The following is a 25,957-nucleotide window of genomic DNA, read 5'->3' on the forward strand; positions in this document are numbered from 1 at the left end:
TTAATACTACAAAAGAGGATGGTGGCATACAGCATAAAAATAATCAAATAAATCTTAAAATATTTTTCTTAATTAAAAAAAACTTCCCTTATTGAAACACTATAAAATGATAACATTGCACTCAAAGGATTAAAAGGCTTGGTGCAGTACTTCCTCATAAAGTTAACTGTATTCATTATTACTGATACTCTGGTCACTGGTAATGATAAAAAGAATATGATGAGCTTTTGAGTTGTTCTTTATTTAATAAGGAATAAATTCTAAACCATTTTCAGGTGCATCACAATTTATGTCTTTTTTTACAATTCCAGAACTTTATCACATATTTACATATTTAAAATCTTTTGTCATAATTATATCATAGAAAGTTGCTTTGTTCGGTTAATAATCCAGTTACAGTATTATATTTTTGTTTTAAAAAATGCAAGTTTAAATGCGTAGACAATCAAGAAGAGTGGCCCAAACTTGTGGTCTGGATAAAATAGCACCATTTCAGACATTGAGGTTGAAGCGACAGGCACTCAAAAGGTTAAAACATTAGGCATTTGGTCAAAGAAATGCATTTCTAAGCAAATAAACCAAGCTGCGTGATTTGCAAACAAAACACCCTCAAGTCGCGGTTCTATTTCCAGCATTGACCACTTGTTGGCAAAAACTGATGAGGAAGGAAAGAGAACAAGCAGGACTTTTGTCAACAGCACATTGTTCCAATACCTGGTGGAAATGGTAAATCAGGCAGTAATTCTCCATCAACTTAAGTTACTCCAATTGACCATGCTATAATTTTCCTTCCTTGTTTGATGGTAAGCAACACTGTAAACGCAGCAATCAAAAAGAAGCATGCAAATAGCATACTAATGAAGCAGTTGACCTTTCAAAGTTTGTTCCAAAGACTATGTAAGAATGTTAGTGGAATCGAGAAGAAAATGTTTTGGAATAGTAAATAATAGTTGGATGTGGTGTTCTGCAAAGTGTACAGGAATTAGAGAGGGGATAATTAATAGCTGAAATGCTGAGGTATCAATGGAATTTGAAGCAAATCGAGTATCTTGTCCACTTCTTTATGAAGCCAGGATTTATACTGATAAATAAGTCATTATTATCCAGATGATATTGGCAGCATCATAAAATGGCCATTAAATTATAATCTTTTCATTGAAAAAAGTACTTTAATTTGGATGATCGATTTGATGTTCGACATGTGCAGTTAGATGGGGAAACGTCACTCAATAGTTCTTGCTGGAGATTTAAGGAAGGAACAATTTTCCTCCTCTCTTATTCAAAGTAACAATAATTTGTAACATGGATCAAGAGACAGCAGGCAATTGGACAGCAGCAATGAAAATTAGGCGGGTTCCAACATCCCATTGTCAATTTCACTGCTACCTGACTTAACGCCAGTGAAACTTCACTTCCTTATTTTCTGCTACGCTATACAAGTGATCATCTGTGTACTGTGCTGGTTCCCGAGACAATCTCACTTCACTGCGACTAACAGCATTCCGACACTTAAAGGAGGCAAAGGTGACAAGGAACTCTTCCAGTGAAACATATGCCACTGCTTTGTGAACAAAGCAAATGTAGAACCTGCCTCCTAGCTTGTGGAATAGCTTTGATCTAGTGGACTATTTCACTCCCTCTGAAGCCTCGATTTACATCTTGTACATTCAGGGGATCAAACTGATTGTGAAACCATTTGGAATGACTGACTTCCATGAGACTGAGTGGATATTTGGGACAGACATAAAGGATTGCCCCTCTGAGACACATCATTGAAAGAGCCATAAGTTAAGAGCTTGGGAAAATTCATTATAACTTCTATGAGAGTCATTTAATTATTAAATTAAAGAACCTTTATGGGAACTACTTTGTACCTGCAGTACTCGGCTTACCAATCCTTACTCCTTTAAAAGTCGAAAGTCAAGTCATGGAGTATCAATATTAAATGTAGTAGAGACAGGTCGATAAATCTCACCTGTGATTGGAACTGAATGTGTCTAATGAGTTGTTTTTGTTCGATACTTGGATTTTTAAAAAGTGATTTGATTTTAATTTTCTTCCCCAGTATGCTGACCGGAGTTCCTGTCATTCAAAGTCAACGTCAATTCAAATTAGCGACCTCTCACTTATCGCATCGTGGTTTACTCCCCATTGATAATTTCACTCCCATTCGCCACATCTGCGTTGCCACTCAATAGTATGAAATAACACTGCCATACTTCACCAGGTCCAATATCGAAATGTTGAATTCTGACCCACAATTGCAACCAACACATTTGCCTGTATAATAGATGGTCTGTACAGTGTTTATAAACTATTGAATGTAATAATTTTGCTCAGGCCTAACATTTATACACTTCATCTAAACGTGCATAGTGGTTACAAGCAGGGCTAAGGCTTGGTAGCTGGAATTAGTCTTGTTAATAATCACTGAGGGCAGCAACTTAAAAGCAACTCAAAGTACAAAATTCAAATCTTAGTTGTCAATCAGTGCTTAGACAGATAGTCAAGAGGGCAAATGCAGCTTGTTCTGTACAATTGTTTGCCAATTTCTTTATCCTCCGTTCAAAGCAACAGGACAATACAGGTCACATTTACAACTTCAGCTGTGTCCGAATGTCAAAGTGAGGTCGAAAGAGCGAATTAAAGTCCGTCCTTTCGAGATTCTCCCTTCTGTTCAGAAGTCTTACCTGAGACTACAAGGATTTTCACACGGTTCCTCGAGAGAGCGAGCTCAGAGAGGCCGGCGGACAGCGCAAAAAGTCTTTTCCAGAAAGATGACTTTGCTCCACATACAGAATTACATCCATTTTAACAGCAGAACCCTCTAGAGTAGAAAAGTGGGCCGACACATGCTACAGATAACCATCTGTACATTCATGCTTTAACCAGACACATACTTAATGTAAATCTGAGAACAAAAACTGTTAACATTGTGTATCAGACATTTTGAGAGAGTGTGATCCCTTGGCTTCTATCCAGTCTTGTTATGCACTGTGTTGTAGCTGGCGAAAGCCAGTAGTACCATTCAGTTCTCAGTTGAGAAGTTGAGCGTGTTGTTTTTTTATATATCAGAATCCAAGCCCCCACACTGTCTCGAGCATGCCCAGTCACTGTCTGAGGTTGCCATAGACACATATTTTAAATAGAACATAGGAGAAAGAGGGAAAAAAAAAGCTATTTCCAATCAGACTTCACTTTCGGTCGAGGGTTTGCGGTTGTGCTTCCAGCCAGTGTCGGGCAAGGGGAGGCCACTTCTCTCCTGTGTGCTTACATTCACACTGCTGCACTCGGACACTGGCTCATCCTGTAGTAGCTGCTCTGTCTCTGTGTCACCGAGTGAGTCTGTGCTGCCTTGGATAGACAGAGTCTCTGCCTTCATGCAAGTGTGATCTCGAAGGATTCCTCCTCGCGTGATCTTAATCTGTTTCAAGTCATCCCAGTACATGTCATCATTCGACAGCAAGCAAATGCCTTCGACAATTTTTATCTTTCCTTTCGTGTAATTATTATCTGTAACTGTCTGTAAAAGAAAAGGCAATCAGTTTGAATCTCTACTCAATAGCCTTTTATCCAAAGAATGCATCACAAACTGGCCACAAGACATTTGCATGGATGTGATGGGGTTTCCTTGGTGATCTACATATTTCACATTACACGCACAAGCTATGCTTCCAGTCTCCTGATATTTTAATTTTCTGTCTGTCTGACAATTCTACCTTCAGCCTTCTACATGATTTCATTGAAACTCAATATAATCCTGAGGAACAGCATCACACTTTGAGATTGGCCATTTTACAACCTACAAGACTCAACTCTGATTTCAATAACTCTGGGTAGTTACTGCTGTTTCCACGTTTTCGGATAACAGGTTACTGGTTCTGATGGGTTTTTTTTATTCGTGGGACTTGGGCGTCGCTGGCTGGCGAGCATTTATTGCCCATCCCTAGTTGCCTGAGGGCAGTTGAAAGTCAACCACATTGCTGTGGCTCTGGAGTCACAGGTAGGCCAGACCAGGTAAGGATGGCAGATTTCCTTTCCTAAAGGACAGTAGTGAACCAGATGGGTTTTTCCAACAATTGACAATGGTTTCATGGTCATCAGTAGATTCTTAATTCCAGATATTTTTTATTGAATTCAAATTCTACTACCTGCCATGGTGGGATTCGAACCCAGGTCCCCAGAACATTGGCTGAGTTTCTGGATTAATAGTCTAGTGATAATACCACTAGGCCATCGCCTCCCCATTTCCATTTCTCTAGACCCATTGCCACTCCCTTCTGCTCATCACCATTCTTCCCTTTCATCATTTAATCAATGCCTTTCAACCAATCATAGACCTTCCCTTGTGTTCTTTGCTCCTCCTCCCTTCCCTCATGATTCTGTACTTGTTCATCAATGGTTAAACCTTTAACATCTCCTGGTTCTGATGAAAAGTCAATGACATCAAAGATAACTTTGTTCCCACAGTTATTGCCTGACCTGCTGAGTATCTCCAGCACTTTCTATTTTATTTCAGATTCCACATCTTTAGATTTTGTTGTTGTGCATGTATGTATGTAAATATTTTTGATACATCATGTCCTCACTTAACACGTTTTTAATTGCTTCCGTCTATATTTTGTAAAACACGATTTGTGTACAGCGACGCTATATTTTTAACAGATAAAAATGGCTGTATTTGCTGGCAGCATTGTGTATTGACATGGAAACATAGAAACTAGGAGCAGCAGGAGGCCATTCGGCCCTTCGAGCCTGCTCTGCCATTCATTATGATCATGGCTGACCATCAATTACAATATCCCGATTTCCCCCCTTCCCCCCATATCCCTTGATCCTTTTTGCCCCAAGAGTTATATCTAATTTCTCCTTGAAATCACAGGGTATTGAAGAGAGGGGATGGTCAGACAGTGAAGCAGCGGGAGGGAGAGAGATTTGCTGTGGGAGAGGGAGAGAGTTTTCCTGTGGGAGGAAACCGGAGCACCCGGAGGAAACCCACGCAGACACGGGGAGAATGTGCAAACTCCACACAGACAGTGACCCAAGCCGGGAATCAAACCCGGGTCCCTGGCGCAGTGAGGCAGCAGTGCTAACCACTGGGCCGCCATGCCGCCCTGGCGCCCAGAGTGCACAAGTAAGGAAATTTCAAACAGTTGCAGAAACTTTGATTTCACCCGCTGCAATCGAAATGGCTGAAATAATGTTTGGAGAGGAACAGGCGAAGAGACTTGTTACGGGGCCCCCCACAAATAACGCAGCAGTATTCAGCCAATGGCAGCTGAGCAGGATTCAGTGCTGGTGCAGCAGCTGAAATATACACCTTTTCCTATTCAAATTGATGTGAGTGCTGAGAGGCGCGATGCACGCAGACTGGCTTCTGTGTGATACATGCAGGAGAACAACATTCTTTAACACAATCTGTTTTGTCCTCCCATTTCCTGTACATGGAACAGGCACAGGGAATATTCAGTGTGGCTGCGCAGAAGAATAAACATTCCCTGGGGTTGGCTGGGTGGCTTTTGTACCAATGGTGCTGCAGCTATGGCAGGCTGTGAGTGAGGCCTGCGTGCCTTGGTGCTGAGATTTGCTCCATCTGCTATTTGGACTGGCTGCAGGATTCACAGAGCAGCTCGCAATGAAAGAACTCAGCACTGAGCCAGCTGACGTACTGCACCAGCTCCCACCAACTATCTTTTTATTCAGTCAAGGGATGTGGGCATGCTGGCAAGGTCAGCGTTTATTGCTTATGCCTAATTGCCCTTGAGAAGGGGGTGGTGAGCTGCCTTCTTGAACCTGCTGCAATCTATGTGGTGTAGGTACACCCACAGCACTGTTAGGAAAGGAGTTCCAGGATTTGGACCCAGCAACAGTGAAGGAACAGCAATATATTTCCAAGGGGGGGGGGGGGGGGGTGGGGGGGAGGTGATGGCCGAGTGGTATTATCGCTAGATTATTAATCCAGAAATTCAGCCAATGTTCTGGGGACCTGGGGTCGAATCCCGCAACAACAGATGGGAGAATTTGAATTCAATAAAAAAAATCTGGAATTAAAAATCTACTGATGACCAGGAAACCATTGTCGATTGTCAGAAAAACCCATCTGGTTCACTAATGTCCTTTAGAGAAGAAAATCTGCCGTCCTTACCCGGTCTGGCCTACATGTGACTCCAGAGCCACAGCAATGTGGTTGACTCTCAACTGCCCTCCAAGGGCAACCAGAGATGGGCAATAAATGCTGGCCAGCCAGTGACACCCATGTCCCATGAATTGAATAAAAAATAAAGTCAGGATGGTGAGTGACTTGGAGGGGAATGTCCAGGTGGTGGTGTTCCCAGGTATCTGCTGTCCTTGTCCTTCTAGACGGTAGAAGTTGGGAGTTTGGAAGGTGCTGCCTAAGGAGTCTCGGTGAATTATGAACTATGTTATCCTCCACAATTTTGTGCACGTCTGTTTGCAAAGCCATACGCAGATTTGGGGTCCGATCATGAGTCATTGCCGCTTCACACTGGTGTCCACTAGCTGTCATGAGGAAGGATGTTTATAAAGCTGTTTGGAACAGAGGGATCAACAGCTTGCATTTGTAATCGACTGCCAAAAAAAAGCAATTTATTGGTTTCCTCTCTGACCAAAACATGATGTGCCTCTTTGCAAATGTCACAGATATATTTGGGACTGAAAAAATGCGAGAAGGCAAATATTCTATAACTGAATAATCAGTTCAGCATTTGTGAAGAAAATTATATTTTGTCAGAGCAATAGGTTAAAAGTGAACTATGACTCATATCTCCCCATTTCAAAGTTTACCTCTGAGGATGACACTGAACAGTGTCCATCTGTGTTGGTATTTGAATAATTAAATAATGATGGTTACTATGCTGCAGTTTTGTGTTACCTCGGCACCGCCCCCCCCTCCCCCTCCCTGCAAATTCTCTGGGGTCCACTAAGGCATTTAAATGAGGCCACATTGAAGCCAGGATCTTTCCGTACCACCATGGCGGGCCAACCAATAGTCCCCTGATTTTCGACAGGACTGGATGATCCTGTGGGTGGACGGAGCTGGAAAATCCCATCCTGGGAAAAGTTTGGGAAACACTGATCTATACAATTTACCTGTGGTAACCAGTTCCACATTCTCATCACTCTCTGGGTAAAGACGTTGCTTTGGGATGCCCCACTGGATTTCATGGTGACTGTCTTCTCGATGGCACTTTGCTATTCCCCACAAGAGGAAATACCCCATATCTACTCTGTCAAAGTGTTTTATAGTTTTGAAAGACATCTGGTCACCCCTCAGCCTTAGCTTTTCAAGATATTATTTCTTGTTAATTATTTGAATTTCTGCTACCTCCTTGTGAATCATTTTTTTCACCCTCTCCAGTCATTCTGTATCTTTTTAAAAATTCATTGGTGGGACATGGGCATCGCTGGCTGGCCTTGGAGGGCAGTTGAGAGTCAACCCCATTGCTATGGCTCTGGAGTCACATGTAGGCCAGACCAGGTAAGGACGGCAGATTTCCTTCCCTGAAGGACATTAGTGACACAACACCAGGTTAACGTCCAACAGTTTATTTGGTAGCACGAGCCACTAGCTTTCAGAGCGCTGCCCCTTCATCAGGTAAGTGGGAGTTCTGTTCACAAACAGGGCATATATAAAGACACAAACTCAATTTACAAAATAATGGTTGGAATGCGAGTTGGAATGGAATGCGCTCCGAAAGCTAGTGGCTTGTGCTACCAAATAAACCTGTTGGACTTTAACCTGGTGTTGTGAGACTTCTTACTGTGTTTACCCCAGTCCAACACCGGCATCTCCACATCATGGACATTAGTGAACTAGATGGGTTTTTCCAACAATTGACAATGGTTTCATGGTCATCAGTAGAATCTTAATTCCAGATTTTTTTTTATTGAGTTCAAATTCCACCATCTGCCATGGCCCCAGAACATTAGCTGAGTTTCTGGATTAATAGTTTAGCGATAATACCACTAGGCCATTGCCTCCCCATAAATAATATGACAACCAGAACTGTACAGAGCTTGGCATAGCTTCTCTACTTTTCAATCTCCTCCCTCTGGAAATAAATCCTAGTGCTTTGTTTGCTTTTGTTATGGCTTCACTGAGCTGAATTGCATCTTTTAATGCTCTCAGATCCACCTCAGATGAAGCCTTGGTTTCATCCAGGAAAAGGGCAGTGCAGCAAGAATCCTTATCAGGATCTTGAGGAAGCAGGGGATTAAACCCCAGGTGTCCTGTCCCGGCCAAGACTTACCTCTGAATTGACATCACAAAAACAGATTGCCGGGATGCTCCGGCCTCCCAGCCACGTGTTTCCCGGCAGTGGAAGGGGCGTGCTGTTTGCCGGCGGCGGGATTATCTGGGCCATAAATGGGGTTTCCCATTGATGTCACCCCATGCTGCCGGGAAACACACGAGTGGGGTTGCACTGTTGGCAGGACCAGAGAATCCAGCTGGTGTGAACGGCCGGAGAATTCCAGCCTTTGTCTGGTTATTGTCATCTAGCTGTTTGCATAGAGTCATAGAGGTTTACAGCATGGAAACAGGCCCTTCGGCCCAACTTGTCCATGCCGCCCTTTTTTTTAAACCCCTAAGCTAGTCCCAATTGCCTGCATTTGGCCCATATCCCTCCATACCCATCGTACCCATGTAACTGTCTAAATGCTTTTTAAAAGACAAAATTGTAGCCGCCTCTACCACTACCTCTGGCAGCTTGTTCCAGACACTCACCACCCTCTGTGTGAAAAAATTGCCCCTCTGGACCCTTTTGTATCTCTCCCCCCTCATCTTAAACCTATGCCCTCTAGTTTTAGACTCCCCTACCTTTGGGAGTTTGTAGGGGCCTGCTGTGCAGAGATTGGCTGCCACATTTATACATAACAACATTTCAAAAGCATTTCTTTAACTGTAAAGAATTTTGGGATGTTCTGACATGATGAGAGCCACTATATATAATACAAAATCTTTCTTTTCCTATCTCCTGATTCATCCATGGCGTCCACTCATGTTTGTTCTCATTAATGACATGTATCCCATCTTGGGGTCTGTCAAACACAGTTTTAAATGTCTCCCTGTTGCTCTGCTTTCTCACTGCTGCTCATTTTATTTTGTCATTTTACTTTAGTCAAATTCCTTAGATTACAGGATGATATAGACGGACTGGTCAGATGGGCAGAACAGAGGCAAGTGAAATTTAACCCTGAAAAGTGTGAAGTGATGCATTTTGGGAGGATGAACAAGGCAAGGGAATACACAATGAATGGTAGGATGCTAAGACAGAGGACGAGAGGGACCATGGGGTGCATGTCCATAGATCGCTGAAGGCAGCAAAACAGGTGGATAAGGTTGTTAAAGAAGACATATGCTGAACTTGTCTTTATTAGTCGTGGCATAGAATATAAGAATAGGGAGGTTATGATGGCGCTGTATAAAACACTTGTTAGGCTAGGGTACTGTGTACAGTTATCACACTATAGGAAGGGTGCTGGAGAGGGTGCAGAGGAGATTCACCAGGATGTTGCCTGGGCTGGAGCATTTCAACTATGAAGAGAGGCTGGTTAGGCTGGGGTTGTTTTCCTTTGAGCAGAGAAGGCTGAGGAAGGACATGATTGAGGTGTACAAAATAATGAGGGGCATAGATAGGGTAAATAGAACATAGAACATAGAACATAGAACATTACAGCGCAGAACAGGCCCTTCGGCCCACGATGTTGCACCGACCAGTTAAAAAAAAAACTGTGACCCTCCAACCTAAACCAATTTCTTTTCGTCCATGAACCTATCTACGGATCTCTTAAACGCCCCCAAACTAGGCGCATTTACTACTGATGCTGGCAGGGCATTCCAATCCCTCACCACCCTCTGGGTAAAGAACCTACCCCTGACATCGGTTCTATAACTACCCCCCCTCAATTTAAAGCCATGCCCCCTCGTGCTGGATTTCTCCATCAGAGGAAAAAGGCTATCACTATCCACCCTATCTAAACCTCTAATCATCTTATATGTTTCAATAAGATCCCCTCTTAGCCGCCGCCTTTCCAGCGAAAACAATCCCAGATCCCTCAGCCTCTCCTCATAGGATCTCCCCTCCATACCAGGCAACATCCTGGTAAACCTCCTCTGCACCCTCTCCAAAGCCTCCACATCCTTCCTGTAATGTGGGGACCAGAACTGCACACAGTACTCCAAGTGCGGCCGCACCAGAGTTGTGTACAGTTGCAACATAACGCTACGACTCCTAAATTCAATCCCCCTACCAATAAACGCCAAGACACCATATGCCTTCTTAACAACCTTATCTACTTGATTCCCAACTTTCAGGGATCTATGCACACATACACCTAGATCCCTCTGCTCCTCCACACTATTCAAAGTCCTCCCGTTAGCCCTATACTCAACACATCTGTTATTCCTACCAAAGTGAATTACCTCACACTTCTCCGCATTAAACTCCATCCGCCACCTCTCGGCCCAACTTTGCAACCTGTCTAAGTCTTCCTGCAAACTACGACACCCTTCCTCACTGTCTACCACACCACCGACTTTGGTGTCATCAGCAAATTTGCTAATCCACCCAACTATACCCTCATCCAGATCATTAATAAATATTACAAACAGCAGTGGCCCCAAAACTATCAAGGAACTTTTCTCCTTCGCAGAGGGGTCAATAACCAGGGAGCGTAGGTTCAAGGTAAAGAGCAGGGGACTTAGAGGGGATTTGAGGAAAAACCTTTTCACCCAGAGGGTGGTGGGAATCTGGAACTCACTGCCTGAAAGGGTGGTAAGAAGCATTTAGGTGAGCACTTGAAACGCCACAGCATACAAGACAATGGGATCAGAATAGATAGGTGCTTGATGGCCAGTGCAGACACGATGGGCCAAAGGGCCTCTTTCTGTACTGTAAAAATCTATGATTCTATGATGGTTCTATGATGGGCCGCCACTGTCAATGGGATTTCCCATTGATGTCACCCCATCGGGCAGTGCGGTGGCACAGTGGGGGTGGTATGATGGCACAGTGGTTAGCACTGCTGCCTCACAGCTCCAGGGACCTGGGTTCAATTCCAGCTTCAGGTCACTGTCTGTGTGGAGTTTGCACATTCTCCCCGTGTCTGCGTGGGTTTCCCCTGGGTGCTCTGGTTTCCTCCCACATTCCAAAGATGTGTGGGTAAGATGGATTGGCCATGCTAAATTGCCCTTTAGTGTCAAGGGGATTAACAGGGTAAATGCATGGGGTCACAGGGATAGGGCCTGGGTGGGATTGTTGTCAGTGCAGGCTCGATGGGCCGAATGGCCTCCTTCTGCACTGTAGGGATTCTATGATTCCATTTACAAGTTTCTATTTGGGAATATTCCTTTAATGGAAACGAAGAAAATCGAACCCGATTTCCGAGACGTCAGGAAAGATAAATACTGAGTTCACAGGACAAACCTAATCGGATTAATTACAGACTGAAAAAGGCACACAATTAAATGTAGCCTTGGTAACTTTTCATTTTAGAGCTATGCATTACTAATTAGAGCAGAGCAGTACAAGAAAATGGGATACAGAAGCGTGAAAAAGCTGATATGAAAACTTCTGCACCTACAAGATTAGTAATTATTCAGCAAACCTCCAGTTACCAAACCAATGTGTGTCCTATCAGATGCTTTGGAGCCCTATATATTAACTTGCTTACCCTCATCACCTTGGCCAGAAGGCGATAAAGAGTACTGTTATTTGGGAAATATCAACAACTGTCAATAAATGACCATTTTTTCTAGCTTCTGGAACATTGGTTGGTTTTGACGTCTGGAAGCTTCCATTCAATTTTAATCTTAGGCCTGATGCTGTGATTTTTTGCTCCACCCTGTTGTTTGTATCCCAGTGCTGAGACAGTGATGATTGTTTTAAAAATTTACTTCATTACCATTTCCAATACCGCACTGACTGGCTCCTCTCTGTCTCTTTTACTTTGTGAATTGTAAATGGCTTCACAAATCTCTGGGGACGGGGTGGTGTAGTGGAATTGTCACTGGACCAGTTATCCAGGGTTCAAATCCCAGTGTGAATTCAATAAAACATCCAAAGTTAAGGGCAGCACGGTGGCACAGTGGTTAGCACTGCTGCCTCACAGCACCAGGGACCCGGGTTCGATTCCGGCCTCGGGTCACTGGCTGTGTGGAGTTTGCACATTCTCTGTCTGGGTTTCCTCCGGGTGTTCCAGTTTCCTCCCACAGTCTGAAAATGTACGGGTTAGCTGCATTGGCCATGCTAAATTGCCCCTTAGTATCCCAGGATGTGTAGGTTAGGGGGATTAGCCATGGTAAATATGTGGGATTAAGGACATAGGATGGAGATAAGGGCCTGGGCCAGATACTCTGTCAGAGAGTCAGTACAGACTTGATAGGTCAAATGGCCTCCTTCTGCACTGTAGGGATTGAATAATTCCAAAAGTCTAATGATGACCACGAAAGCATTGTTGTAAACACCCGCCCCTTTTAGGGAAGGAAATCTGCTGTCCTCACCTGGTCTGCCCTACACGTGACTCCAGAGCCATGGAAAGTCACTCAGTTTGAGGGCGATTAGGGATAGATGATAAATGCTAGCCAGTGATGCCCACATCCCATGAATTTAAATGAAACATATTTTATTTTTTCTGTTTCATCAGTTGTATCATTTATTTCCCAATCCTGTCTACTCCAATTTGTAACTCTGTCGCAGCCAATAACATCACTCAAACTTTTTTTTCTTGAAATCTAATTATGTGCTTTGAAAATGTGTAACCAGCTCACTGTTAATGCTGAGAAAAAGCAATGGAAACTGTAATAACAGCCATTTCAAAATGCTCATTCCAACTCCCTCCTGGATAAATCAATTTAAACTGAAGCAGAATCCCAAACTTTCTCTGGGTTTTTCTGCTGGCCAACACCGTCAGCACCTGGACATGCTTTGATTTGATTTGATTTGATTTATTACTGTCACATGTATTAACGTACAGTGAAAAGTATTGTTTCTTGCGCACTATACAGACAAAGCATACCGTTACAAAGCAAAGGAAAGAGAGAGAGTGGAGAATGTCGTGTTACAGCCATAGCTAGGGTGTAGAGAAAGATCAACTTAATACAAGGTAAGTCCATTCAAAAATCTGACAGCAGCCGGGAAGAAGCTGTTCTTGAGTCGGTGACCTCAGACTTTTGTTTCTTTTTCCCGACGGAAGAAGGTGGAAGAGAGAATGTCCGGGGTGTGTGGGGTCCTTAATTATGCTGGCTGCTTTGAGGCAGCGGGAAGCGTGGACAATGTCAATGGCTGGTTTGCGTGATGGATTGGGCTACATTCATAACCTTTTGTAGTTCCTTGCAGTCTTGGGCAGAGCAAGAGCTATACCAAGCTGTGATACAACCAGAAAGAATGCTTTCTATGGTGCATCTGTAAAAATTGGTGAGAGTCGTAGCTGACATGCCAAATTTCCTTAGTCTTCTGAGAAAGTGGAGGCGTTGGTGGGGCTTTCCTAACTATAGCTTCGGCATGGGGGGACCAGGACAGGTTGTTGGTGATCTGGACACATAAAAACTTGAAGCTCTTGACCCTTTCTACTTCGTCCCCGTTGATGTAGACAGGGGCATGTTCTCCTTTACGCTTCCTAAAGTTGATGACAATCTCCTTCGTTTTGTTGACAGTGAGGGAGAGATTATTGTTGCCGCACCAGTTCACCAGAGTCTCTCTCTCATTCCTGTACTCTCATAGAAATCATAGAAATCATAGAAACCCTACAGTGCAGAAGGAGCCCATTCGGCCCATCGAGTCTGCACCGACCACAATCCCACCCAGACCCTACCCCCACATATTTACCCGCTAATCCCTCTAACCTACGCATCTTAGGATTCGAAGGGGCAATTTTTAACCTGGCCAATCAACCTAACCCGCACATCTTTGGACTGTGGGAGGAAACCGGAGCACCCGGAGGAAACCCACGCAGACACGAGGAGAATGTGCAAACTCCACACAGACAGTGACCCGAGCCGGGGATCGAACCCGGGACCCTGGAGCTGTGAAGCAGCAGTGCTAACCACTGCACTACCGTGCCGCCTACTCTGTCTCGTCATTGTTTGAGATCCGACCCACTAAGGTGGTGTCATCAGCAAACTTGAAAATCGAATTGGAGGGGAATTTGGCCGCACAGTCATAGGTGTATAAGGAGTATAGTAGGGGGCTGAGAACACAACCTTGTGGGGCACCGGTGTTGAGGATGATCGCGGAGGAGGTGTTGTTGCCTATCCTTACTGATTGTGGTCTGTGAGTTAGGAAGTTCAGGATCCAGTCGCAGAGGGAGGTGCCGAGGCCCAGGCCACAGAGTCTGGAGATGAGTTTAATGAGAATAATGGTGTTGAAGGCTGAGCTGTACTCAATAAATAGGAGTCTGACATTGGTGTCTTTATTATCTAGGTATTCCAGGGTTGAGTGCAGGGCCACGGAGATAGTGTCTGCTGTGGACCTGTTGCGGTGGTAGGCAAACTGTAGTGGATTCAGGTAGTCCAGGAGACTGGAATTGATTCGTGCCATGACTAGCCTTTTGAAGCACTTCATAATGATGGATGTCAGAGCCACCAGCCGATAGTCATTAAGGCACGCTGCTTGGTTTTTCTTAGGCACCAAGATGATGGTCGTCTTCTTGAAGCAGATAGGGACCTCAGATTGTTGTAAAGAGGGGATGTCTGCGAATACCCCCGCCAGCTGATCCGCGCAGGATCTGAGTGCTCACCTGGGTACCCCATCCGGGCCAGTTGCTTTCCGTGGGTTGACCTTTGAGAAAACTACTTTGACATCTGCAATGGTGACCCCAGATACAGGTTCATCCAGGGCTTCCAGGGTGGAAGGCATGCTCTCGCTGACTTCTTGCTCAAAACGGGTGTAGAATGCATTGAGCTCATCAGGGAGGGGTGTGTTGGAGCCGACGATTTTACATGCCTTCATCCTGTAGCTTGATTTGTCTTGCAGACCTTGCAAGGGTTGGTGTAGCTAGCCTGGGACTCTAGCTTGGTCTGCTACTGTCTTTTGGCATCTTTGATAGATCCCCTTAGATCGTATCTGGCTTTCTTTTTTTGGTTAGTGTCGCCTGACTTGAACGCCTCAGCCTGTTTAAATCACTGGGAAAATCCGCTTCCTATACTGGGAATTCTGAAATGCAGCAGATGACACAAGTCTGCCATTACGGTGACCTGTAATGACCTCTTGTCATTCCTGGATAGGTGTGTGTGTGTCTCTGAACATCATCTCAATGGTAACAGCGGGTTATGTATCCAATCGCACCCCTCCTATCTTTCCCCTTTTGTCCTTTCCCTCCAAAAACTCATACACACATGAACAGTATTTCCAATAACTATTGTAGCAATCAAAAATATATCTTTCCCTTTAATGAGCCACTTCTTGTGCTAAGTCTGAATGTCCCTGACCTTTATATCTGAGAATTCCAACAGTGCAGAAGGAGGCCATTCGGCCCATCGGGTCTGCACCGACCATAATCCCACCAAGGCCCTATTCCCATAACCCCCCATATTTACCCTGTTAATCCCCCTGATACTAGGGTTAATTTAACATGGCCAATCAACCTAACCCGCATATCTTTGGACTGTGGGAGGAAACCAGAGCACCCGGAGGAAACCCATGCAGACATGGGAGAATGTGCAGACTCCGCCTAGACAGTGGCCCTAGGTTGGAATTGAACTCAGATTCCTGGCGCTGTGAGGCAGCAGTGCTAACCACTGTGCCACCCTACCGCCATCTAATATTGCGCTGTGCTACCACTTTCTCACTATTTGTGCTTTTCCTTCTCACCTCTTTCACTGAATGCACGTTTCTCCAATTATGAATTAACAATAATCAATTTTAACCAGCGGTGATGCAGATCTTTCACTAATATTAGGCTGCAAAGGATGTATACCTTTTTGTTAGCTGCCCATATCTTATCTTTCACATGCATTCTGCACATTCTGTTCCTCCTACCCAACCTGTGCCCATTATAATCTCCTCCACACAAGTTTCTTCATTGGGAACAATGAACGGTGCATCCACCGCATGCTACAAAGCCCCCCACCTTAAATTCCCACTCGAATCTAGAATCAACAACAGTTTATTAATTTATGTGACATTATCTAAAGTCATCTTTTTTCTATTGAGAACAAGCCTAATTTCTTCAATCTATTCTCATCAGAGATAGGAACGTAGGAACACTTAGTAGGCCATTCAGCCCCTCAAGCCTGTTCTGCCATTCAATGAGATCATGGCCGATCTGTGGCCTAACTCCACGTACCTGCCTTTGGCCCATATCCCTCAATAACTTTGTCTAACAAAAATAACCTACCTCAAATTTTAAATTAGCAACTGATCTAGCATCAACTGATGTTTGTGGAAAAGAGTTCCAAATTCCGATCGCCATTTGTGTATAGAAGTTCTTCCTAATATCTCCTGAACAGTCTGGCCCCCTAGGTCTAGAATCTCCAACCAGTGGAAATAGTTTATCTTTATCTATCCTGTCTTTTCCTGTTAGTATCTCGAAGACTTTGATCTGATCACCCCATAACCTTCCAAATTATAGACAAAACAGGTCTAATTTGTAGAATCTCTCCTCAAAACTGAAGCCTAGGTATCATTCTTGTAATCCTATGCTGCACTCCCCCCTCCCAAGGCCAACATATCCTTCCTAAGGTGTGGTGCCCAGATCTGCTCATAGTGACTCCAAGTGGGGTCTAAGCAGGGTTTGGTACAGCCACAGCATAACATCTGGGCCCCTATATTCCAGTCCTCTCGATATAAAGTGCAGCATTCCATTAACCTTCTTGATTATTTTCTGCATCTGTATCTGACATTTTAAAGATCTACGCACCTGAACCCACAAGTCTCTCTCATGGGACCTCATAAATTAAGCTTCAGAGCATTCAATTGGAATTGCAAAAAGAAATAAAACTAAACACATATTCAATCCAACTTGCTTAAAAAAAAGTTTGCACCTTAAATCCTAATGTAATTTGCTAGTAAAACAAGGCCAGCCAGTGAGCATTCTGACCAAATATTGGCAGAGATTGTCACCTTTGTTGGCAGGGTGTTAACCATCATTTGGATGGAACACAGATAGGAAACTTTGGAAGGATGGACTCACATATGCCTCCTTCACACAACCCCTTGATTTTACTTCAATTACTTTCAACTGAAGAACAATCAGGTATTTAGCGTAATTATGTTAGATGGTTTGCAACAGATTGTCCTTTCTATGTTGCACTCAGGTAATAAGGCTGAGGGAATAAAGATGAAAATACACCCTATTTTATTGAAAAACAAAAGTAATATTACTAAGGAATAATTACTTCTGGTGGTGAATAAAGAAGAGTTACTAATGTCACCTGTTTACTGTATATATTTATTATATATATAAAACTGAAAGTGTTTCATAATCATGATTCTGTTCTGCGGCTGACTGGAAGGAGAGTAGGAGATAAAAACAGCAGTTGTACAAAGCTGCATGCACAGTTTGCTCGGTTTTCATGCTGCAACAAGCACTTATCCAGTTAGTAAAAAGGATGAAAAGCAGACTTAAAATGCCGCGGAGTTTCAAATTGTTTTGCAATGGAAGCATTTGCATTTTGCAAACTGTAAAAGGGTTGAACTAAAAATTATCGGAAATATTCTGGGTGCTGCTGCGTTGCAATGATCCGAAACTTCTAAAATTGTGCTGATGTTTAAACATTGTCAAATGTTTATCCAGGTTACGGTATGTCTTAAGCAAAACAGAGAAGACATTTACATTGTTACTGGAACAAACATAGTTTTACTTAACATTTCTCTTGCTGTATACAGAGTAATATTTAATAGCGGGTTACATTTCATTATGTGTAAGCGTGTAAGATTTGACAACGGAATTAATCTCAGGGAGCATGCACCACAACATTTGGATGAATTTAAAATTCTCTACTCAACAGCACTGTGCCAAGTTTGCATTCTCCTTTAATATTAATATTTCTTTAGGTCTGTTTTTAAAAAAAATTAGTCTATTTTTAAAGAAAATACAGCTATTGTCACCAAAAACATGGTGACCCCTTTCCAGATTTGCAAAACACCACAATGCATTGCGCCAGCCCATGTCAAAAGGATGGAAGGTGCTGGGTTGTGGGGGTCACACACTCATGCTGACGTGTACCTGAGGTGATGTTTGAAGTAGAAGTCAGAAAATGAAAGGTGAAAGACTATCAGATGGACCAGAAAGCTGCAGCAGAGGAAAAAGATTTCCAAAATACAACACATCAGTGATTTTGAATCTTCCCTTTAGTATTGTTCAGTAGTTTTGTGCTTTCTATTACACATTATGTTGTTATAAATATATATAAATACATATATATGATATATTTATTTATTACTATTTATTAATCACAAGTAGGCTTACATTAACACTGCAATGAAGTTACTGTGAAAATCCCCTAGTCGCCACACTACGGTGCCTATTCGGGTACACTGAGGGAGAATTTAGAATGGCCAATGCTCCTAACCAGCACGTCTTTCAGACTGTGGGAGGAAACCGGAGCACCCGGAGGAAACCCACACAGACACGGGGAGAACATGCAAACTCCGCACAGACTGTGACCCAAGGCTAGAATCGAACTCGGGTCCCTGGCGCTCTGAGGCAGCAGTGCTAACCACTGTGCCACTATGCCACCCCTATAAACAAACAAAACAGGATAACCTTTTTATACAAAAGACACACTATTGTAGAATTAATAAACTTGTCCCAACACATACCACAGCTGAATCTCTAAGCCAGAACAACTTTACCTACCCTTCACAGGGATTGTAACACAGGACTAGATGTGGACTGTGAGGCATGGCCCTTGGACATCATGGCCTTGGGAAAAATAAAGGAGATTGCAGAGACTACTGGGGCTTTGCTTCCACCACAATCTTTGTGTGACTAACACTTTCCTTCAGGACAAACCATGCCAAAGGTGTCCTGGAGACATCCAAAATCAGGGTATTGGGACCAACCGGATCTGATTATCACCAAATGTGACTCTCTGAACAACATTCTCAACACGCACAGCTAACCCCAGCACTGACTGTGATGTACATCAGTCCCCAGTGTACACTAACACACACAGACACCCCAGTACTGACTGTGATACACACCACTCCCCAGTGTACACTAACACACACACACATACCCCAGCACTGACTGTGATATACATCAGTCCCCAGTGTACACTAACACAGATATCCCAACACCGACTGTGATACACATCAGTCCCCAGTGTACACTAACACACACAGATACCCCAGTGTGATATGGGCTATGACGAAAGGTTGAACAAACTTGGATTGTTTTCATTGGAGCATCAGAGGATGAGGGGGAACCTGATAGAGGTTTACAAAATTATTATTCTTATTATATTATTATATTATTAAGATTTTTATTCTTCTCCCCTTCTTTGACTCACCAGCCGTATTCTTTGCACATTTTCACTTCCGGCCAATGTTCTATCCTATTGGGTATATTTTCAGCCAATGATGGATGTTTACAAATAGTCAGTTGTAATAAGGATTCATGTTGACATATTGCTATCAGACAGCGGAGAGACAGTTACTTTTTTCTTATGTTCTCCTAATCTTTATTTTCACATTCCTGATGCTCATTCTATCCCACCTGTTCTGTCTGTGTTCATAACAGTCTCTCCTCTGTAACAAGCCCATCATCACAATGGGCAATGCATTCACACAGGCTCACTCCGCAAGCCCAAAGTGCCCAGTGGATCAAATCACTCTTATACTAACTAGGAACTATCCCAACTATGTGGAAGACAAACATCAGCAATCATGATAACACTCGGTATTCTGGGAGCACAACAAGGATACTTTCCCCTGTAAATAACCCTAACCCTAACCCACATACTGTTCCAAATGGAAGAAGTCCCAATCACTGCACAATTAGACAGGAGTTCCAATAAAAACAGGAATTCCCACAGCATGCCCTGAATCAGACTGCACTAAAGTAGGAGTGACACTAAACAGGTGGAGCAGGGAGGGGAAATGGGTGGAAAGTGGGGGAATGGGTGGAAAGGAGGCAAATGGGTGGCAAGAGGGGCAAATGGGTAGGAAGGGGGAATGAGTGGAAAAGGGGTAATGGATGGCAATGGGGATAAGGGGCAAAGGTTTTGTGGGAAAGGGGTAGGAAGCTAACACTTTGGGGTAGGAAAGCTTTGTTCCAGCATTAAATAGGGGGTGGGAATGAAGAGTGAGTGTAGATTAACTGAGGGGAGGAGGGTAAGAGCCTGTATAAATGGGAGAGGGGACAGTAAGGTGCAGAGTGGGCGGGGGGGGGGGGGGGGGGGGGGGCGGTGGGGGGGAGAGCGGGGGGGAGATGAGGGAGGGGGTGACCAGAGGCAGCTGGAGGGGTTTTACTGACAGGGTAAAGAAGACAAGCAGCTGGAAGTGGGCTTGAGGGGGGCGGAGAATATAAAACTGAACTGAAGTGGAAGAGTGTGCATCGTGCCGGAATGAACTGTAAAAGCTGGAGACAGAACCAAAGCGGCTGGGAACGGGTGTGGAGTGGTTTGTTTGAACTGGGCTGCTGGGCTGTGGCCGGGAATAACCCCATGATCTGGAATCTTCCAAACTCATTGTCAAATATCCGGTTGTTTTCCCTTTTTTTATTTGACATTTTAAAAATGACCAATTGTGAAATATGGAAGTGCTGACAATTAATCAGAGCTCTCTGTTATTCATGAGAATCTCCCAGCCAAGTACATTCTGGACCCAGCTAAAAATAAGCTGCTAGTTTTGTGTCATCGGTATTTGCATGTTTTTCTCCCAGCCTTTTGGACTCATTGATTTCTTTCTAACGCGAAAGAAGAAACATTGGATACACTTATTACTTAGAAGCTAAAACCCATTCTAACTACTTGTGTTGATAAGTCATTGATTTATGATCTGGGTGGGGGCGGATTGCCAGGGTTTTGGAGGCTGTATTCGCCGTTTGGAAACAGTTGCTAAGATGTTGTTTGCTTGGTTGGCAAGTATGAGCGCATCAGGAGAATGCCAATCTGCATTGCAAATTCAGCACAGTTATTAAACACTCAGACAGGAATATGTGTTAGAAAGGGGACAAATGTTGCCATGCTACAGCTTAAAATACATCAGTTACATTTGCTACAGCTGACATAGCGCACTCATAATTGTTAATAATGTAGAATCATAGAATCCCCTACAGTACAGAAGGAGGCCATTCAGCCCATCGAGCCTCCACCGACCACAACCCCACCCAGACCCTATTCCCATAGCCCCACATATTAACCCTGCTAATCTCCTGGCACTAAGAGGCAATTTAGCATGGCCAATTCACCTAACCCACACATCTTTGGACTGTGGGAGGAAACCGGAGCACCCGGAGGAAACCCACACTGACACGCGGAGAATATACAAACTCCACACTGACAGTGACCCAAGGCCGGAATTGAACCCGGGTTCCTGGCGCTGCGAGGCAGCAGTGCTAATCACTGTGCCACCGTGCCGCCCTAATGAGTCTCATCCAACTTCAACGTGTTATTGAATTGAATCCTAAAACACTGATGTGGGTGGGGTCAGAAATTTCCAATTGTTTCCTGCCCCACCTCTCGAGGAATTGGCAGGGAACACATCCCCTTTAATTACAGCAGCCCTCCAGTTGGTTGACACTTTCTTGTCACCCAAGTCACTATTTTGAGAGGTCTGGTGGCACAGTGGGTAGTGGCCCTGACTCAGGAACGGGAGGTCAGTGTTCCAGTCCCACCCCAGGACTTGACGGCCACGGAAGGTGCGTTCACAATGTGGCCAAACAGGTTGATTATCAACCTGCAAAAATCCATCCAGCGTAAACCAATGCCGGAGAGATTCCTGGTCAGCTCTGCGATGGAAAGAATGTTGAAGCCTCCACCATCACCATCCAGAGCTCCAGACTACATGGAAAAGTGCCTGTTGCCACAGCAACTCGGGGCGCCCCACTGATCACTATTTCCTGATCCACATTCCATTTTTGCTCTTTCCAACTCCCCCAACAGTGGTGATTTTCAACATAGATTTTTAAAAGCTGGATGATAAGACAGTAATTCCAGCAACACTCTTGTTGCTGCAGTTTACCTCCTTCTTATAGCGAAGCTGGTTGTATATTGCTGGCTTCTGAACAGTTTCAATTTTCACTTCCTGTGTCGATGTACGATACGATGGATTGCTGTAGGTTAGGTTGCTCACAACAGGATCATTAAACTTTGATTTCTTATGTCTGAAGGTGGAAAAAGGAAAGTTATTTGCACAGTGCAGAAAAATATTCCATCTTTACACCCAAAATTATCCATCTTGTTTTCAGTAAGAAGTCTCACAACACTAGGTTAAAGTCCAATAGGTTTATTTGGAATCACGAGCTTTCGGAGCGCTGCCCCTTCATCAGGTGAGCGGAGAGTCTTTTCAGGTAAAGACTTGATTACCTGAAAAGACTCGCCATCATCTTGCAATTGTGTCTTTGTCTATATATGCTGTGTTTGTGAAACCTACCTCTCCACTCACCTGATGAAGGAGCAGTGCTCCAAAAGCTCGTGATTCCAAATAAACCTGTTGGACGTTAACCAGGTGTTGTGGGACTTTTTACTGTGCCCACCCCAGTCCAACGCCAGCATCTCCACATCATTTTTTTATTCATTCATGAGACATGGCCGGCCAGCATTTATTGCCCATCTCTAGTTGCCCCTAAATTGAGTGGCTTATTAGACCATTTCAGAGGGCAGTTGAGAGTCAAGCACATTGCTGTGGCTCTGGAGTCACATGTAGGCCAGACTGGGTAAGGATGGCAGATTTTCTTCCCTAAAGGACAGTAGTGAACCAGATAGATTTTCCCGACAATTGACAATGGTTTCATTGTCATCAGTAGATTCTTAATTCCAGATATTTTTTATTGAGTTCAAATTCCACCATCTGCCGTGGCGGGATTCGAACCTGGGTCCCTAGCTGAGTTTGTGGATTAATCGTCTAGCGATAATGCCACTTATCGCTAGACTATTGCCTCCCCATTGCCTCCCCATCTCCAAGAATCTGATGTGAAAGTTGGATAAGGTGAAGGATTTACAAGTCATTGGGTGGCTGGGTGACTGTGCCACCCACACACTGCCAGCACCATCTGACACCTCAGCCATTGTCCCAAAGGCTGGGTGAGGGATGGAATGGGCACCCACTAACGGCGGGCAGGTACCCACTGATCTGAATTAAAGGCGAATTGAAGCCAATTGTCAGATACGGACTGGAATTTTCCAATCAGCCTGCAGGCACAGCCACACTGTCAGGAGGCCAGACGCATTCTCGGGGCATCCTCCTAGTGACAGACTTGCAGGCCAGCTTTCCAGGCTGTCCTTAACTCTCAGCCCCAGGGACCCGGGTTCAATTCTGGCCTCGGGTAACTGTGTGGAATTTGCACGTTCCCCATCTCTGCGTGGGTCTCCTCCGGGTGCTCCGGTTTCCTCCCAAAGTACAAAGATGTGTAGGTTAGGTGGATTGGCCATGGTAAACGTGTGGGGTTACAGAGATATGGTTGGGGGAGAGAACCTGGGTAAGATGCTGTCGGGGAGTTGGTGCAGACTCGATGGGCCAAATAGCCTTGTTCTGCATTGAGGGAATCTATGTAAAACCCCTCGCCACCTCACCCCCTACAAGCCCCTCCCCCACCCCTCCCCAGCCAATCTGGTTACAGTTGAGGCCAGAGAGGGTCTCCCTCCACAATGCTGGCCCAGCAGTTTGGCCATTTTCCAACATTTCAAAAGTTGCTGAAGGGACGCCTCAAGATGGAGGCCGCAGCTCCTTCCATACTCGGGGGGCGGGGCGGGGGGGCTTCTATTGGTCCTACAGCTTCCAGAGCTTGCCTGCTGTCCTTAATTTGGATGGAGAGCGCACCTTCTGTCCTCTAGCTGGTCAATTCTGCCAACGTCACCATCGGGTGACTGGAGCCGACACAAGTGCCAAGTTGGGATCTGCACCTTGAGCCAAGATCGAGGTCCCGACCCAAAAGGCAAAGTCCCACTTCCGGCGCCCACATAGAAAACCTCAGGGGGAGTTTCTGTTTTGATATTCCTGCCCTACACTGGGAGAACACATTGTGGAATTCTGTATCCCCGCCCCCGATCACCGGCCTGCTGCTACAATGGACAGAAAAGCCTCGGGATGGGTGCACCAATTTTACAATTTGCCCTCGAGACAGCTTCCAGCTCCTTCTGACGTCCGGAAAATCCCCAAAGTATTTCTGGAGCCACTTGCTACAAATAGCTCTGTTCACCCAATACCTGAAACAGCCTCTGTAACTGCCCTCCAATCCCAATCTGCCCATTTCTCTCACTGGTTCCATCATTTCAATCATCCCTGACAGGAAGACAGCGGGTCCATACTGAGCAAAATGACATGAATTTACTTTTAACCCAATATTTTTACTGAAGATTTCACTCCCACTCTGCACTATCCAAAAATAGAATCTACTGATGTCTACAAACATCCACTCCCTCCACCGCCGACGCTCAGTAGCAGCAGTGTGTACTATCTACAAGATGCACTGCAGCAATTCACCAAAGATCCTTAGACAGCACCTTCCAAACCCACGACCACTTCCATCTCGAAGGACAAGGGCAGAAGATACATGGGAACACCACCACCTGCAAGTTCTCCTCCAAGCCACTCACCGTCCTGACTTGGAAATATATCGGCCGTTCCTTCACAGTCGCTGGGTCAAAATCCTGGAATTCCCTCCCTAATGGCATTGTGGGTCAACCCACAGCATGTGGACTGCAGTGATTCAAGAAGGCAGCTCACCACCACCTTCTCAAGGGGCAACTAGGGATGGGCAATAAATGCTGGCCAGCCAGCGACGCCCATGTCCCACAAATGAATTTTAAAAAGAACATTCCGCGCTTAGGGACTATCCAAACCAGAAACACTGCGCTCCATTTGCAATAAATCATTTCATCATCTGAAGCTGAAATAACGTTAACTTTAAATCACCAAAGTAACCGGTTTGCAATGATCACTTTGCTTTTTTAAAAATTCATTCATGAGACATGGGCATCACCAGCTGGCCAGCTCTTATTGCCCATCCCTCGTTACCCTTTGCTGTTGTCCTCTCTGTGACGTCACCCAATTATCACATGGCCGGCTGCTCTCCACACTCTTGAAAATGCCAATCCTGCTTTGAACCCCCAATTCCACTCCTGTCCTGTTGGTGAAGTGCCAATCCCAATCTCCACCAAGTGTCACTCTCAATGCCATCTTCTGCCCAGGTGCAGGGTGAGGGGCAGGTGCAGACGGCCAATGAAAGAGTCACACTGACCATCAGGCATTTGAAAGTCAAAAGGGCTGCATTTGCAAAATGCAGAGCTGCTTACAGTTCATTAATCATATCATTGGCTGCCCTTATTACACAAGAATACTGTTATATATGTATAACCAGCAACCGGTTCTGTCAAACTCTGAAATTAGCAAAATACTGTGGATGCTGGAACCATGACAGGATTTCCCTTGTCCCACTTTTCACCCCACCAGCCTCTGCATTCAAAAGATCATCTTCTGCCATTTGCGCCAACTCGAGCATGATGCCACCATGAAGCAGATCTTTCCCTCACCACCCACATCAGTATTTCACAGGGACCACTCCCTCCGTGACACCCTGGCCCACTCATCTATCACTCACAGCTCCTCATCCTCTTCCCATGCAATCACAGAAGGTGCAACACCTGCCCCTTTACCTCCTCCCTGCTCACCATTCAAGGCCCAAAACACTCCTTTCAGGTGAAGCAACATTTCACTTGCACCTTCTTCAACACAGTTCACTGTATTTGCTGCTCCCAGTGAGGTGTCCTCTACATTGGGGAGACTATGACGTGGAGATGCCAGCGTTGGACTGGGGTGGGCACAGTAAGAAG

At 44.7% G+C, this 25,957-nt stretch overlaps 1 protein-coding gene across 1 annotated transcript in view; it reads right to left on the reverse strand.

Annotated features, from left to right (window-relative positions):
- Positions 1 to 222: 222 nt before the first annotated feature.
- The window catches only part of LOC144499290 (low-density lipoprotein receptor-related protein 4-like), a 230,616-nt gene continuing 204,881 nt past the window's right edge, over positions 223 to 25,957 (reverse strand). The window contains exons 37-38 of the mRNA XM_078221406.1: positions 22,149 to 22,290; positions 223 to 3,523 (exon numbers count right to left, since the gene is read on the reverse strand). Coding sequence (XP_078077532.1) covers positions 3,188 to 3,523; positions 22,149 to 22,290 — 478 coding nt within the window. The 3' untranslated portion in view covers positions 223 to 3,187. The remainder of the gene's footprint in view (positions 3,524 to 22,148; positions 22,291 to 25,957) is intronic.

The sequence above is a fragment of the Mustelus asterias genome, chromosome 9, assembly GCF_964213995.1.
Source record: "Mustelus asterias chromosome 9, sMusAst1.hap1.1, whole genome shotgun sequence".
In the NCBI taxonomy this organism is placed as follows: domain Eukaryota; kingdom Metazoa; phylum Chordata; class Chondrichthyes; order Carcharhiniformes; family Triakidae; genus Mustelus; species Mustelus asterias.